The following is a 16,345-nucleotide window of genomic DNA, read 5'->3' as shown; positions in this document are numbered from 1 at the left end:
CAAGCGTGTCGATAAGGGAAACATCAATGACCAGAACACACAAAAACAAGTTCCTGTAAATGTGTGTTTTTCCATCATGTGCCACATCACTCTTCCTCATACTCGCCACAAATATATCTCATTCACGTAAACCACACCATAGAAGACAGGTTAAGACTCGTTTCTACTTCTAGTAAAACAAGTACATTTCCTTTTTTTTCTTTACTGTACAATTGCAATAGCAAAATAAGGTCCCATTATTTCACAAATTAATTAACAATGAGCAATACATTTCTTTATTCAGTATTCATACATTTTTTTGTTAATGCTTTGGGTTAAGTGTTATGGACCAGAGTTAATTATTTAAAATTAAATTATTAATTGTTAGTTCATGTTAACTAATGTACTTAACTGATGTTAACAAATGAAACCTGATTGGATATTGTTACCTAAAGATTTAGTTATAACTTTTTTTTTGTGCAGAATTAATGAATATATATTTTACAGTATCTGATACTTAAAGATATAATTTTTTTCCAATATGAAATTATATGAGTATTGAGGAAAAATAGCTTAGAAATAATAAATAATAATAAATAATATAGACAATGGGAAAGCAGCTAAAACTAAATGAGTATCTAGTCAATTTTCTATCTTCTAATACATAATTTGTTATTTTTAATATTTGTTAATTTCTATTCTATATATTTAACTTCCATTAACCAGTGATGTTACAACATGCAATAAAAATTGCACTATTGTAACATTTTTTATAAATATATATTTAACTGTATTTTTTTATATTTTGGAATTGTTTCCTCAATATTCTAATTCAATGTAATAAAATATTTTAACATCACAGAGAAGCAGCTATGATTATGTTCATGATCCCTGTATAAGTTTGAAGTGACGCGTGACTTCAGAATAAAATTCAAAATAAAAGTCCTTCCTAAAGAATAATGAATGAACCCCCCGCCCACGAAACACAAGGACATTTCACTCTCTCAAATGTCAACACGTCTGTTAAACAATAAAACATTCAAATATTTACCGAAGCCACATAACACAACATCTAAGTGGAAAATACACGGACATGTGAAGGTGTGTCTCCTTTCGCAACCGGAAGCGGTGCAGTGTGTGTTAGTGTTAACACGTCAGTACAAATGAACTCATGAGTGAAGCAGGCCGAGAAGTTTCAGGTCAGAAACGCACGGGATTTGTCCGGATCCTGGATGTTGATTGTTTAATCACAGGTACAAGGCTTTATCGATACATGACCCGCGCAGGAGCTCGTTTGGAGACTCTCAGCGGCTGTTTTAGGGAGTTTTGAACAGGCGGAGCGGCGGCTGCTGGAAAATGCCTCTGTTTCCATGGAGGTACTGAAACATCACAATAACATTTAAATGTTCTATATCTGACGTCACAGTCACTTCTAATGCAACACTGTAACATTTGCGTGTAACACGTCATATTTAGAATCTTCCGAATTGAAAGAATCCACATGTCTTGTCTGCTTTGATCAATGTTTACTTGTGTTTCTGGCTGCCTTCAAATAAATGCTGTTCTTTTGAGCTTTCTATTCATCAGTCAATCATGAAAAAACTGTATCACCGCTGTTTCCAATGTAATATGAAGCAGCAAAAACTGTTCAACTTTGATAAGAAACAATATTCATAATTGAGTATCAAATCAGCATATTAGAATGATTTCTGAAGGATCATGTGACACTGAAGACTGGAGTAATGATGCTGAACTTTCAGCTTTGATCACAGGAATAAATTACATTTGAAGACAACTGTTATTTTAAATCTTAAGAATATTTCACAATATTACTGGTTTTACTATTGTGGCTCAAATAAATGCAGCCTTGATGGGCATTATTCCAGTAGCATATATATATATATATATATATATATATATATATATATATATATATACATACATACATACATACATACACACACATGCATAAGTTCCGGTCAAAGTTTGGAAACATTATTATTTTTGATATTTTTGAAAGAATATTTTAGATTTTTTTTTCTCTTATGCTCATCAAGCCTGCATTTATTTCATCAAAAATACAGAAAAAACAGTAATATTATTACAATTTAAAATAAATGTATTTTATTTGAATATACTTTAAAATCTAATTTATTTTTGTGATGCAAAGCTGAATTTCCAGCATCATTACTCCAGTCTTCAGTGTCACATGATCCTTCAGAAATCATTCTAATATGCTGATTTATTATCAATAATGGAAATCGTTGAGCTGCTTAACATTTTTTGTGGAACCAAACTTTTGACCGGTACTGTACGCTATTTACCTGCTGGAAAATGTTATTCTAAAATAGAAATTCACAGGTCAGAAGGTGTGGAAACTGTTTATTGACTGTATTCTTTCCGAGACTCTTAGCATAAACGCCTTCGTGAAGCCTCTTAATTACAATGCTCTGAATTTACACTGGGACGCATTCCGTCTGTAATGAAGCGTTCTCCAGTTCTTCTAATCGTGCAGTAATCTGTGGTGTCAGGTAACACTGCAGGGTTTGAATAGAGGTTAGTGTGTGTCGATCCTGCAGTCCAGCTCTGTGCACAAAGACCTTCTGTTGGACTGGGATCAGACTCCTGGGACGAGACCTGCTGAATTCCAGAAATGCCCAAAAGACACGCACACACAAAATTATGGAGAAAAGTTACACTTGATTTCTTTTCCAAAAGATTCCTGTGTTGCATTTCGACCAGTTTGCACATATGTGACGTTTCGGTGTTCTTGCAGACTCCTGTCTTTAAAGGCATAGTTCACCCTAAAATGAAAATTAGCCCTCATAATTTACTCACTCTGAAGCCATCCGAGGTGTATGTGACATTCTTCTTTCAGACGAATACAATCAGAGTTATTTAAAAAAATGTCCTGGCTCTTCCAAGCTTTATAATGGCAGTGAATTGCCGTTTCTGTTTTGAAGTCCATCAAAGCGCATCATATCCATGATGAAAGTGCATCTATCCATCATAAAAGTGCATCTATCCATCATAAAAGTGCATCTATCCATCATGAAAGTGCATCTATCATCATAAAAGTGCATCTATCCATCATAAAAGTGCATCTATCCATGATGAAAGTGCATCTATCCATCATATAAGTGCATCTATCCATCATAAAAGTGCATCTATCCATGATGAAAGTGCATCTATCCATGATGAAAGTGCATCTATCCATGATGAAAGTGCATCTATCCATGATGAAAGTGCATCTATCCATGATAAAAGTGCATCTATCCATGATAAGTGCATCTATCCATGATGAAAGTGCATCTATCCATGATGAAAGTGCATCTATCCATCATAAAAGTGCATCTATCCATGATAAAAGTGCATCTATCCATGATGAAAGTGCATCTATCCATGATGAAAGTGCATCTATCCATGATGAAAGTGCATCTATCCATGATGAAAGTGCATCTATCCATCATGAAAGTGCATCTATCCATCATGAAAGTGCATCTATCCATCATAAAAGTGCATCTATCCATGATGAAAGTGCATCTATCCATCATATAAGTGCATCTATCCATCATAAAAGTGCATCTATCCATGATGAAAGTGCATCTATCCATGATGAAAGTGCATCTATCCATGATAAAAGTGCATCTATTCATGATAAAAGTGCATCTATCCATCATAAAAGTGCATCTATCCATGATGAAAGTGCATCTATCCATCATAAAAGTGCATCTATCCATCATAAAAGTGCATCTATCCATCATAAAAGTGCATCTATCCATCATAAAAGTCTTAAGTCGAATCGTATGTTCGTTTGGCCGGAAGCTAGTTATTTGACTTTATAAAGTTTTAAATATGGATATTTTTCTTACACAAACGCATCGCTTCGCTTCAGACTCCTGTCTTCAAAGGGAAATGCATAAAAAATTTTCTAATCTTCTCCACCTCTCTTCCCTTCAGTTTGTGTGTGTGTGCGGCGCTGTGTGTTCTGCCGACTGTGCGAGCGGATGCCGAAGATGTTTCTCTGCTGGGCGGCTGGCAGGACGTGTGGCTCTTCCGCTTGTTCCTCAATGTTTTGGGATACGCCACCATCATCATCCCTGGATATTTCCTAATCTGCTACTTCAAACGAGTCAATTATCTGGAAACCGGTTCGTTGGAATTTCTCAACTGTTTCGTTCTTGTGTAGTCATGTACTGCATTTTTGTAAAAATCATTTGGTATCACTTTAGAATAAGTATGGAAGTAAAATAATGTCAAATGTTTTTGAAATAAAAAGCCTATTGAATTGCACTACTTGAAAAAAAATAGGCATTGCATTAACCATGCTTGCATTTTAATGCATTGTATTTTTAGGGCTTGCATTTTTATGGGCTGAAATTCAACATGGTTGAATATTTAAGCTGTGAATATTTCAATTAAAAACATTTCAAACACCTTTTCATTATTAAAAATTCAATAATCCATATTCACCTTTCATATTTCACTTCCAAAATATTCAAACTGTTTGAAAATACAACCAATAATATTCAACAGGCAATTTTTATTTCGCTTTGCAAAATTCGCTTCCACAAATTCAGTGGTTCAAATTCGACAGTAAATTCAACATTGACGTCCAGGAACTGCAGGAAAAGCAATAGATTACCGAGCATACTCTCCATCTGCTGTTAGTCAACCTCACCATCAGATGGTGCAAAAGCGCTTGTTGTTGACGAAGACATTCATTCATAAAATGGAAATGATTATCTGTGTCAGTATGTGCGGAAAAGATGATAAACACACAAAAGCTGTGTGTTTATGTTTTATTCAATAACTTCATTGTTACTTTCCCTGTGTATTCTACATGTCATCAGCTTTCTCTTCCATGAACAGGATTATAATCGGTTTCCCTCAATACCTCATACTCAAGGATTCCCCTTCAGTTGGGACAAAACGCTTAACGTAGCTTAATGTACTAATACAGTGATATGAAAGATCAATCTTGCACCTTATTGGGGAAGTAGGCTGTAGGCTACTATATAGGCTACAGGCAAGCATGGACTCAGAATATGAACTTGACGCGCAAAGTTTCATGCTGAGCGTTTCGTGATATACTGGCGATATACATATAAGTCTACTGGTGATATACATACTGATATACTATATATAGTATGCCTACGTGTATTGCATTAGCTTAAACTGTCATAGCACTTGCATATTGTTGTCCTATTGTTAATTTAACTGTAAATCACTTTGGTAAAGCGTCTGCTAAATGACTAAATGTAAAATTGGCTTGACATTGGACATTCGCACATTTAGGGACCGTCTCTAAAGTTGCATACAACATTGGCATACATGTTTCTAACTTCAATAGCAAACTTAAATTTATTTGAATAAATATCAAAAATCCAAAGGGTGCGCATTATGCCTGACACTACATGAACACTTTACAGTTGGTTTTATGACTGTAAGTCGTTCTATTCAAATGCTATCGGAGTTAGAAACGTGTATACCAAAGTCGTATACACTTTAGAGACGGTCCCTAAATGTGCGAATGTCCAACATCAAGCCATCTTTATGCCAGTCTATCACTGGGAAACGCTCAGCTTTGCGCGTTATTCTGAGTCCATCTGCTTGCCTGCGAGTTTGGTCTTTTACATCACTGTAGTCCATTAAGCCACGTTAAGCGTTGTATATGTCCAGCAGGGGAATCCTGAAGTATTGAGGGAAACCCTAATAGCGTGCATGCAGCACATCGCCACAATATAAAGTTAAGGCAACTAAACAACCAAGAGAAATATGTCAACCTCAAAAATGTAACATTGGATCTGTACATCCGCATCGGGGAATAACATTATAATCTCGTTCACAGTAGAGAAAGATGCATGTAGGCTACACAGGAAAAGTAACCGTGAAGGCACTGAATTTAACATAAAACAGCCGTCATAATAATCACAAATGCACTTACATTGCTGTAAATGAGTTTTATGAATGAATGACTTGCTCTAATTTTGCTGGTCTTCGTCAACAACACGCACTTTTGCACCATCTGATGGTGAGGTTGACTAACAGCAGATGGAGAGTATGCTCGGTAATCTATTGCTTTTCCTGCAGTTCCTGGACGTCAATGTTGAATTTACTGTCGAATTTGAACCACTGAATTTGTGGAAGCGAATTTGCAAAGCGAAATAAAATGGACCGAAAATTGCCTGTTGAATATTATTGGTTGTATTTTTAAACAGTTTGAATATTTTGGAAGTGAAATATGAAAGATGAATATGGATTATTGAATTTTTAATAATGAAAAGGTGTTTGAAATGTTTTTAATTGAAATATTTAAAGCTTAAATATTCAACCATGCTGAATTTCAGCCCATAAAAATGCAAGCCCTAAAAATACAATGCATTAAAATGCAAGCATGGTTAATGCAATGCCTATTTTTTTCAAGTAGTGCAATTCAACAGGCTTTTTATTTCAAAAACATTTGACATTATTTTACTTCCATAAATAAGGTTCCATTTGTAAACACAATATTCACAATATTCCTCATTTAAATAATTAATACGCAGAATAAAAGGACGGGGCCTGGTTGAGTTAAAGGATTATTTCACTTTCAAATAAAAATTTCCTGATAATTTACTCTCCCCATGTCATCCAAGATGTCCATGTCTTTCTTTCTTCAGACGAAAAGAAATGAAGGTTTTTGAGGAAAACATTCCAGGATTTTTCTCCATATAATGGACTTCAATGGTTGGAAAGGTCATGCGTGACATCGTTAAACATCCAGGATATGCACACGTAAGGACCGTTTTAAACAATAAACTGACACAAATACACATAAATATGTGTCATTCAACATACAATAACTTTGAACGGTTCTCCTACTCCAAACCTGTAAACACTGGGTCGGTACTTCCGACTTCGTCACGCGTGACCTTTTCCAACGTGATGATGTAATGCGTGGTGCATCCAGAGATTTTTGATACTTTAAAAAGTATATAAATTTTATATATTTTTTTAGAAAATGACCGATCGTTTGTCTAGATAAGACCTTTATTTCTCGACTGGGATCGTCTAGAGACTTTGAAGCTGCACTGAAACTGAAATTTGAACCTTCAAACCATTGGTTGCCATTGAAATCCATTGTATGGAGAAAAATCCTGGAATGTTTTCCTCAAAAACCTTAATTTCTATTTGACTGAAGAAAGAAAGACATGGACATCTTGGATGACATGGGGGTGAGTAAATTATCAGGACATTTTATTTGAAAGTGAACTACTCCTTTAAGTGCGATTTTGGCCATGATTTGGCCGTCTGAGACAAATGTAGCAAATCCTAAAAGATTCCTCTGATCCTTGGCTAAAATTTGAAGTCTTTGATCGTTAGTTTGACATGTTCACCGACAGCCAATTAATGACCGTTGCGATCAAATTTTACCTCAGACAAAATTCTGGCAGTGTCAGAAGATTTGCCTCACAGTCCTGCAGTGTGACTCTCCTACGACGACAGTCAAATTGTCTTTTCAAGACAAGCCATGACCAAAAATAAACAAAAGAGATTCCTTTGTAGCCACCATTTTAATCCCGCGTGTATTGCAGCTCACATTCACCGAACATGTCATTGATTGATGATGTAAAACTCCGGACTAGTTTTCTTGTGTGTCCGTTTTTACTTTAGCTACAGTCTGACATTAATGACAACTGAGATCTTACAGTGTGACTTGGCTTACAGCGATGATCACGTTCGCACAGTCTGACAAGACAATCGTAAAGGACTACAATAAGTCGCACAGTGTGCACCCGGTGTGTTGAAACTGACGGTTATGATAAGGGGCGGGACATTTCCCAAACACGCTTGGAGCGCTTGGCCAATCACAACACACTGATCCAGCCGACCAATCAGAGCACAGTGTGCTTTTCAGAAGGAGGGGCTTCATAGAGACAGGAACTAAACAGAGTGTTACTGACAGACTGGGAAGAGAGGAGCTGCAACAATGTTATAGGGGCTAATATGGGGAAAGCATGAAAATCTGTTCTGGAGCCCAAAAACAACATCAAGACTTTGAAAAATGTCCCTTTAATTTTAGTTAATGCTTAAACAAATAGGACCTTGTTGTAAAGTGTTACCAATTTTTTTATTTTTTTTCCCCACTTATAATTTTATACAAAGTTGCTTGCACCAAAATGGTCATATTTAGTTTTTCATTACCATGTTCCATCCTATGTAAATTTGTATTTCAACATAGCTTTCAGTAGTCTAGACAATTTAATGTATGCATGAATGTTGCAACAACAACTCTTGTTGACTTGGAAAACTGACTGTTTACAGAATGTACTTGATAAACCTGATTCTACACACTGCTCATGTTTCTGTAGGCCGTGGGCTTTGTTTTCCTCTCATAAAGACGTGTGTGTTTGGGAATGAGTCTAAAACTGGACTGCTGGATGATGTTTCACCGGCGGCCAGAAACGACTCTGAATCCAGTTCATCAGCTCGACAGGCCGTCAGATTGATCTTCTGTGCCGCTGGACTCCAGGTAATGTCCCTGTGTTACATGGCAATTTAACGCCACACTGAACTTAACTGTGTGCAATTGTGCATAATAGGGGGTTGAATGACTTCAGATTCTTAAGTCAACATTTATGTGCTGAAAGTCGAGTCGACGTCAACTACTCGCTGATGACGTCATTAATAAACAAATAAGCCTGAACCTCGAGCGGAGACTCGAACGCAGGTTGCCTTGTGCACAGCTATGGCATATGACATAACAGCTTATTTTTATCAGTGCATTTCTCACAGATTTCTGCTTGTTCTAAATTAGATCCAGATAAAGTAAAGACACAGTGAAGATTACATTTATATGAATGCATTAGTGAGAGAGCGATTGTGTGTTAATTAACACTACCTGGCAGCGTCTCTCTACTAATAGTGAAGCTGTGGGTTTTAGTTGCTAAGAAATATATGCTAGATTTTTTCAGTTTCTAAGCTATTTTATTGATAAATCATAGAACAGTTGACAATACATTTCTGCGCTTCTGAATGTTTCTGTGCGCGCTTCCGTGTGTGTGTGTGTGTGTGTGTGTTACAGTGCAGCAGCACATTAGTTTAGAACGGCGATTAACTTATGATGGTATAATCAAACATATCTTGTGGAGTGCTCTCGGAGTATGCATGTATTTGTCATTTTAACTGTTGGAAACAGAGCGTAAAAGTGGACTTCAAACATTTGTTATCCTGTTGCGCCCTCTATAGGCCATGATCAGCAACTAGTCAACGTCAAGCTTAAAGGCCCACTGAAGTGCCTTGGAACGCGCAGCAGGAGATATTGAATGGCTCCTCCCCCTTTTCAAATAGCCAATAGCGTTTAGTTTCCCTCACAGACTGCAAGTCGTACTTGACAGCACCATGGAAGCGAATCCGAGCGCTGATGATACGTTGGATTCAATAGTAGAGGTGTGAATAAATTCTAGCCATTTTAATCTTAACCAACGTACAGTTGGAAAATGGAATAAAACTCGAGCGTTTGAGCAACCGAACACACATCTCCAACACACATCGCTTTGGCCAGGTGGTATTTATAGCAGAGGGGGCGGAGCTTTAGATTCTAGAGAGCATTTGATTGGACAGAAGATGTGATGAGAAACTGAAGTCCGTGGTGATGTTATAAAAATCTGTGATCCATTTTAGCGGAAGTGAGAGACTAAGTTTTTAATGCTTATAGCTCCTAAATGCGAATTTTGTTATTGTTTTGGAACACGCCGGCTTATTCATAACCTTAGGCAGAGCATTAAAGTCAACTAGTCTATGCAACCCCCAGTGCACAAGTTTAAGGTGCACTGTGTGATTTTTAGCGGCATCTAGTGGTGAGGTTGCGAATTGCACCCAACAGAAGTTACGTTGGCCGACAGGAAGTGATGTCGTCTTAGACAGCAGAGAGTAGCCAGTTAAGCAATGAGGTTTCTTTACAAAGATAAATTAAGAAATTAGGTTTACTTAATTATTCAGTAAAACGATATGTTATTGCGAATATTATTGTTACCTGTTCATCATTGTGTCAGTGTTTTATTCGCTGACTTTAGCTAGCTTCTTTTTACGAAGAACAACATCATGACGAAACGCGTTTGTCCGTTCAGGGCCACTGTAGAAACATGTCGATGTATGGGGACCCGCGGTGTGTGTAGATAGAAATGGCTCATTCTAAGGTAATAAAAACATAACGGTTCATTAAGTAAGGTCTTTATACACCACTGAAAACATAGTTATGTTTATGATATTGCATTTCTGTCAACAGATCCTCCTAAATATTACACAATGCACCTTTAATAGTCTTCATCTGTTCACAATAATATTTTTTGTGCATCATCCAGGCGTCATACCTGACGTGGGGCGTTCTTCAGGAGCGAGTGATGACACGTTCATATGGCGCCACAGAGGCTGAAGGCAGCGGCGAGCGCTTCAAAGATTCCCAGTTTCTGGTGTTCATGAACCGAATCCTGGCCTTGACGGTGTCCGGCCTGTGGTGTGTCCTGTTCAAACAGCCCCGCCACGGGGCGCCCATGTACAAGTACTCCTTCGCTTCGCTGTCCAACATCCTCAGCAGCTGGTGCCAGTACGAGGCGCTCAAATACATCAGCTTTCCCACACAGGTACAGCACTGCATTCTGGGGAAATGAGCTGTATATGAACATGTGGTCAGTCTAAAAGCAAAAGGAAAAGAAAAGGTATTCCATTAGAGGTGTACTGTTTCTCACTGGCATTATTTTTTCACACTTATCCTAAATTCTCATTTACATAATGCATTTATTAATTTGACTATTGGGTCATTCTGCCTCATATCAACCAAATTTTTTAAACTTCCTCGGCTGAAATTTTTAGATTTTTTTCTGAAGAAAGACTAACATTAACTCTTTCCCTGCCATTTACGGAAATTTCCGGCTTTCCGTGTTATATGGTAGGGGGTGCTATTACACACCTTCTGAAAGAATACTGAATCTCCTGATCAAAACACAGGCGAAGAAGAAGCAGATACAAGCGATATCATATGTAATCATATGCATATGTAAAATAACGCGATCATCAACATGAAACAGCATATAAATCAAAACTGCCTAATGTTAATGAATGAAATGTCGACCCAGGACGAGCTGTGAGGCTTTGAGGGTGTTGATGGACTCGATCTACTCCATCTGTGTTTTGATCATCGTTCTGAATCTGATCCAGACGTGGTCTTTGACAAAAACGTGTTTTTGTCAAGTGTTGATAAAGAATGCATGAAGCTAGAATAAAACTGCCTTTTTTGTTTGTTCTTTCTTTTGATATATTGCTGTTCAGATATTCATACAACCAAATATTCTGGGGGCCATGATTTTTTTTGTAAAAATGATCAAAAATGCTGGTGCTGGCTGGCAACTTTTTTTCAAAACCGCTGGTGGGGAAAGAGTTAAATATGACCCGGACACGTTAATGACAGCTTTTGTGAGATGCACCCTAATAATGCAGATATTTAACATATATTTTCCTGTGTATGATAAATCTATGCTATCACAGGGATGCACAATATATCTGTGATCATAGACAATAATTGATCATATCAGAGACTTTTTTTTTCATAATAAAATTGTATTTTGAATCCTTGCTTTAATATTTTGTTTCACTCATACCAAGAATTTAAAATTATGCATTGAATAGTGTGCATTTAGTGTGAATTTATTTAAACACATTTTTAAAATGTAATTGATTAAAACAGAATTTAAACCATGTAGATGTGCGATAATCATCATAATGAGAGGCTTTCGCAACTGGAGGAGCCTTTTCATAGTTCCTAGAACTATTGGCGGAAGTTCCCGGTTTTGGGCGTGTTCGCACCACAGGAACTAAGAAAGATTTTAGTTCTAGATTTTAGTTCTAGGAACTCCTTTTGGAGGAACTAATTCTTCTCCTACTTCAGAGTCGGTCTAAACTAGCATTATAGACCTTATGTAGTCTATTACCTCGTTTCTCTAGCGCATAAGGTCTATAGGAACTATCTGTGACGTTAGTTGGCCGAACGCATGCGAAACACCGGCATCCGCCATTTTAAAAAAAAAACCTGTGTAAAAACACAGATTATGGCCTTTATATTTACTCCAGAACCTAACTCTACGAACATGGAAAACAGTGATAGACTGATCTATCCTCTTAACCTTTTAAAGCGAAAAGTGGACCAAGCGAAACATGATCATGTATTTCTGCTCAGCAACACTGGACATCAACCACACGGCATTTCATTACTGTCTACTTTCTATGTATAACAGTTCTAGCTTATAACGTATTAGACAGGACTAATGAACACAGAGAATGCGAGGACTGTGAGCTCAAGCTCTGGCGTTCTCAGCGCCGTCAAAATAAAAGTCTCAACATCAAGCGCGGCTTACGTCACTTCAGAGTTCCTACTGGCGATGCGAATGCAACCAGGAAAATATTCCTAAGGGAACCATTAGTTCTCAGGGAATCACCCTGGTGGCTCGTTCCTAGAACTACCCCGTGCGAAAGCCCCTATGGTTATTAGCCGTGTGCATCCAACATATCAATTAGGGATGCACGATATATATCGGCCACTATATCGGTATCGGTATAGACATTATGTAAGGGATAATGTAGAGCGAGGTGGTTGTTATAGCGAATACAACCCCGACAGGCTGATTTGCGTCAGGGTCTTGAATCAGCCCGAAGGTTGTATTCGCTATAACAACCGCCTCGCTCTACATTATCCCGCTTATTACATGGCTACCTACCAAATAAATCAATAATTTGACACAAAAATGTCAGCACAAATCTGTAATATCGGCTACATAAAATTATAAGAATATCATTATAATTGTGTTCTTGGGACATGACTTTTAGTGGTGTGACTTTTGTTTTTGTAATCAGGCTCTCAGAAATTCTATAAAAATTTGTGTTTACATTTATCGGCCAATATATCGGTTATCGGTATCGGCCTAAATTTTCATATTGGTGCATCCCTAATAAGTTTCTGGTGACTTTTTTCGACTTTGAAATGGAGGTACTCAGGAGTGTGATTGATAGCTCAGCTTCCTGTCAAATGTGCTTCTGTTCGTCATCCGTCATGTTGTTTTCATCACAGGTGTTGGCCAAGGCCTCTAAGGTGATTCCCGTGATGCTGATGGGCAAGATCGTCTCGCACAAGAGCTACGAGTACTGGGAATACTTCACGGCGGTGCTGATCTCAGTGGGCGTCAGCATGTTCCTGCTCTCCAGCTCCACCGGCAAACACCCGTCCACCGTCACCACCTTCTCCGGCGTCATCATCCTCGGAGGATACATCGTGTTCGACAGCTTCACCTCCAACTGGCAGGACAACCTCTTCAAGCACAAGATGTCGTCGGTGCAGATGATGTTCGGCGTGAATCTGTTCTCCTGCCTCTTGACGGTCGGCTCTCTGCTGGAACAGGGCGCCTTCTTCGACTCGCTCGCGTTCATGTCGCGTCACTCCGAGTTCGCTTTCCACGCCGTCCTGCTCTCCGTGTGCTCGGCGTGTGGCCAGCTTTTTATTTTCTACACCATTGCGCAATTCGGCGCCGCCATCTTCACCATCATCATGACTCTGCGACAGGCTTTCGCAATCCTCCTGTCTTGCTTTCTCTACGGTCACGCTGTCACTATAGTGGGCGGCTTCGGCATGGCCGTCGTCTTCCTCGCGCTTTTCCTTCGCGTTTACGCTCGCAGTCGCATGAAGAAGAGCAGCAAACGGGCGATGCCAACGCCGGTTCAGAAGGTCTAGTCGTTCGGATGTGTGTACAGATGCCACGTTTTCGTGGCTTAACTCGTCTTTATTGTTTGCTGCAAAACTGTGGGGTTTGTATTTTGTAAGGTCAAAAGGTACAGAAAGGGATTATGAATTTCAAAGGGAGTTTTGGCTCGCGTGTGTTTCTGTGTGACTTCACGAGCCGTCGAGTGAACGCAGACTGTTCAGTGAGTGCTGAGCCTTTGATATCTTTGTAATTTGGTACTGAAATGCGTTCAGTTTTTCTATTTAAAGTTTGCTGTAAGAAGTTGTTGGGGGGAGAGGAATACGAGATGTTGTTGCGGTAGAGATGCTTTAGGGAGTGTCTGTGCCACTTGTCTACTTACTCTATCTATTCTCATTATATCTGGGTCATATTTCACTACAAAAACAAATAGAAAACAAAAAGGATTTAATAATAAAATGTAATAAACACACGACAGCACTGAGTTTTTTTAAGAATTGTTTTTACCTTCACATTTTCTGTCCAAATCCTTTTGAATTATTGTTAGTAATATTATTTATAGTGCTGGGAACTCGATTAATCGCATCTAACAAAAGTTTTTGTCTATATATATATATATAACCCCAATTATTTTTGTTTGTTTTTATATTTTATTATTAATACAATACAATATCTGTCACTGTATTAACATAATACCATGATGCAATATTAAGATTTTGTGTGAAATACGACCGAGGAATCATAAAACTGAACATCTTCAATGACTATGTTCGTTTACATGCACACTCATAATGCGATTTTGGCAATATTGCGATTAAACTTTACCTTGTGTAAACGCAATACTTTGATCAAACTAATGAGATTAAGCTCATAATCGTAGTAACCATAATCGCATCATACTATGTGGCGTACGTCGATTTTAATCGCAATAAACCGGCATGTTAACACCTTGATCACATTATTACCGCACCTAAGTGTGAATATGTTTTCAGACGTATAGATGCCGTCTTTTAAACACAACTTCAAAGTAAACTTTAAGTCCGTTACGGTATGTTCATCACGGCCGCAGAATAACATCCAGTATGTCCATAGAAATGTTTTGCATTTGACGTAAGTGGATTAAAACAGTGGCCAGGAACACACACCTACTGAATGTGAGTTCATCATGTGCAATGCAATGTGAAGAATGGCGGTACAAATAACCACACCTCTGAGCATATACCAGAATAATAGGCTACAATTGAATGTAAACGGGAGTGCAGAGGTTTGCTCGTGTCTTGTAAAACTCTCACTGCGATAAAGTCCTTATTCTGATTATTGTAAAATACATCATCAACAACAAAAAACGCATTATTGGTGCTAGCGCTGCACGATTAATAGTTAAAAGATCACGATCTAGATTCAAACACTCACGTGATCTTATTCCTAAATGACAAATGATGAAGTCATTGATCATTCACTCAAACCGATAAAAAAAAAATAACGATTTGAAATAAAATAAAAATTAAAAATAGGCTAGAATGCAGCCATTAACATTTTGCTAGAACTTCTAGTAAATTACATGTTATTTTGTTTAGTTGTCTGTTCAGAATCATTTTTTTCCCCCAAAAAATAGTGATTCTCAGTTTATCCAAAATCGTGCAGCTTTAATTGGTGCCAATAACTAATTTGGCAGTTTAATATCTCATATCTCAGCTTGTTTTCTCCCTAGTGTTGTTATTGGTGTATCTGTCATATCAAACCACCACAGCCATCCGTGAACCACCAGTGCCTGTTTGAGGAATCTGAGGAATTGGCTTTGTGTAGAAGCATTTAAAAGCATTGATGGTGTTTGTTAAATGACAAAACAACAACAACAACAACGTTTACTGAGTACACTGTTAAAATAGTCAAATATGGCTAGTTTGGGTTTTTGAAATTGACACTCAGTCCTTGTGAATCTCTTGAAGAATTGCATATTTACACACACACACATTCACTCACTCACTCACATACACACAAATATAATAACTCATTGAATTTATTACAATGCAACAAATACTATCATGATGCATACATATTATTTATTTTGTACACTGCAAAAAAAAACATAATAGTCTTAAAAATAGGCTTTGTTTTCTTTATTAGATTTTTTTTCTTTTGATTTTGCGGTTAATTAAGAGCTGAACCGGTTCTCGACTGGTTTTGCGAGATTCACTCTGAAACGGGACTTTTTTTTTTTTGAAGGAAGTAATTTTTCAGGTGTGACTATATGAAGACGGACGTGTCAGGTGTGTTATTCATGCAGTTTTATAACACATGCCCTTATTATGACATTATAATCATAGGCAATGTTCATCTATGCACTAAAATTGTCATTTACTTTCCCTCATGTCGCACCAAACCCGTATTTCTTTTTCATAAAGTTACCATCATTTATGGATGTCTTTTACACCTGGTCATTACATGCTTTCATTGTATTGACTATTCTGCCTTTGTTTTGTGTTGTTCCATGCACAGAAGAAATAAAGTCATGCGAGTTTCGAATGACATGAGGGTGAATGATGAGGTTTTATTTTGCTGAACCCTGTTTGTGGAACAGGATTGTGTGGCGGTTTTTCGGGTCAGATGAGGAAGATACTGAAAAATGTCACACGTGA

The 16,345-nt window shown here is 37.7% G+C and overlaps 1 protein-coding gene across 1 annotated transcript; it reads left to right on the top strand.

The window, feature by feature from the left end:
* The first annotated feature begins 1,116 nt into the window (after window positions 1–1,116).
* Window positions 1,117–16,235, top strand: slc35b2 (solute carrier family 35 member B2). The gene is made up of 5 exons (XM_084091878.1): window positions 1,117–1,355; window positions 3,940–4,130; window positions 8,334–8,494; window positions 10,326–10,604; window positions 13,082–16,235. Exons 1-5 carry the CDS (start codon window positions 1,336–1,338, stop codon window positions 13,736–13,738), a joined length of 1,308 nt encoding a protein of 435 aa, XP_083948004.1. The 5' UTR covers window positions 1,117–1,335; the 3' UTR covers window positions 13,739–16,235.
* Window positions 16,236–16,345: the final 110 nt, after the last annotated feature.

Source organism: Abramis brama, assembly GCF_963993115.1.
Source record: "Abramis brama genome assembly, chromosome: 18".
In the NCBI taxonomy this organism is placed as follows: Eukaryota; Metazoa; Chordata; class Actinopteri; order Cypriniformes; family Leuciscidae; genus Abramis; species Abramis brama.
The sequence above is the reverse complement of the archived record's forward strand: the minus strand, read 5'-3'. Positions and strand labels throughout refer to the sequence as shown.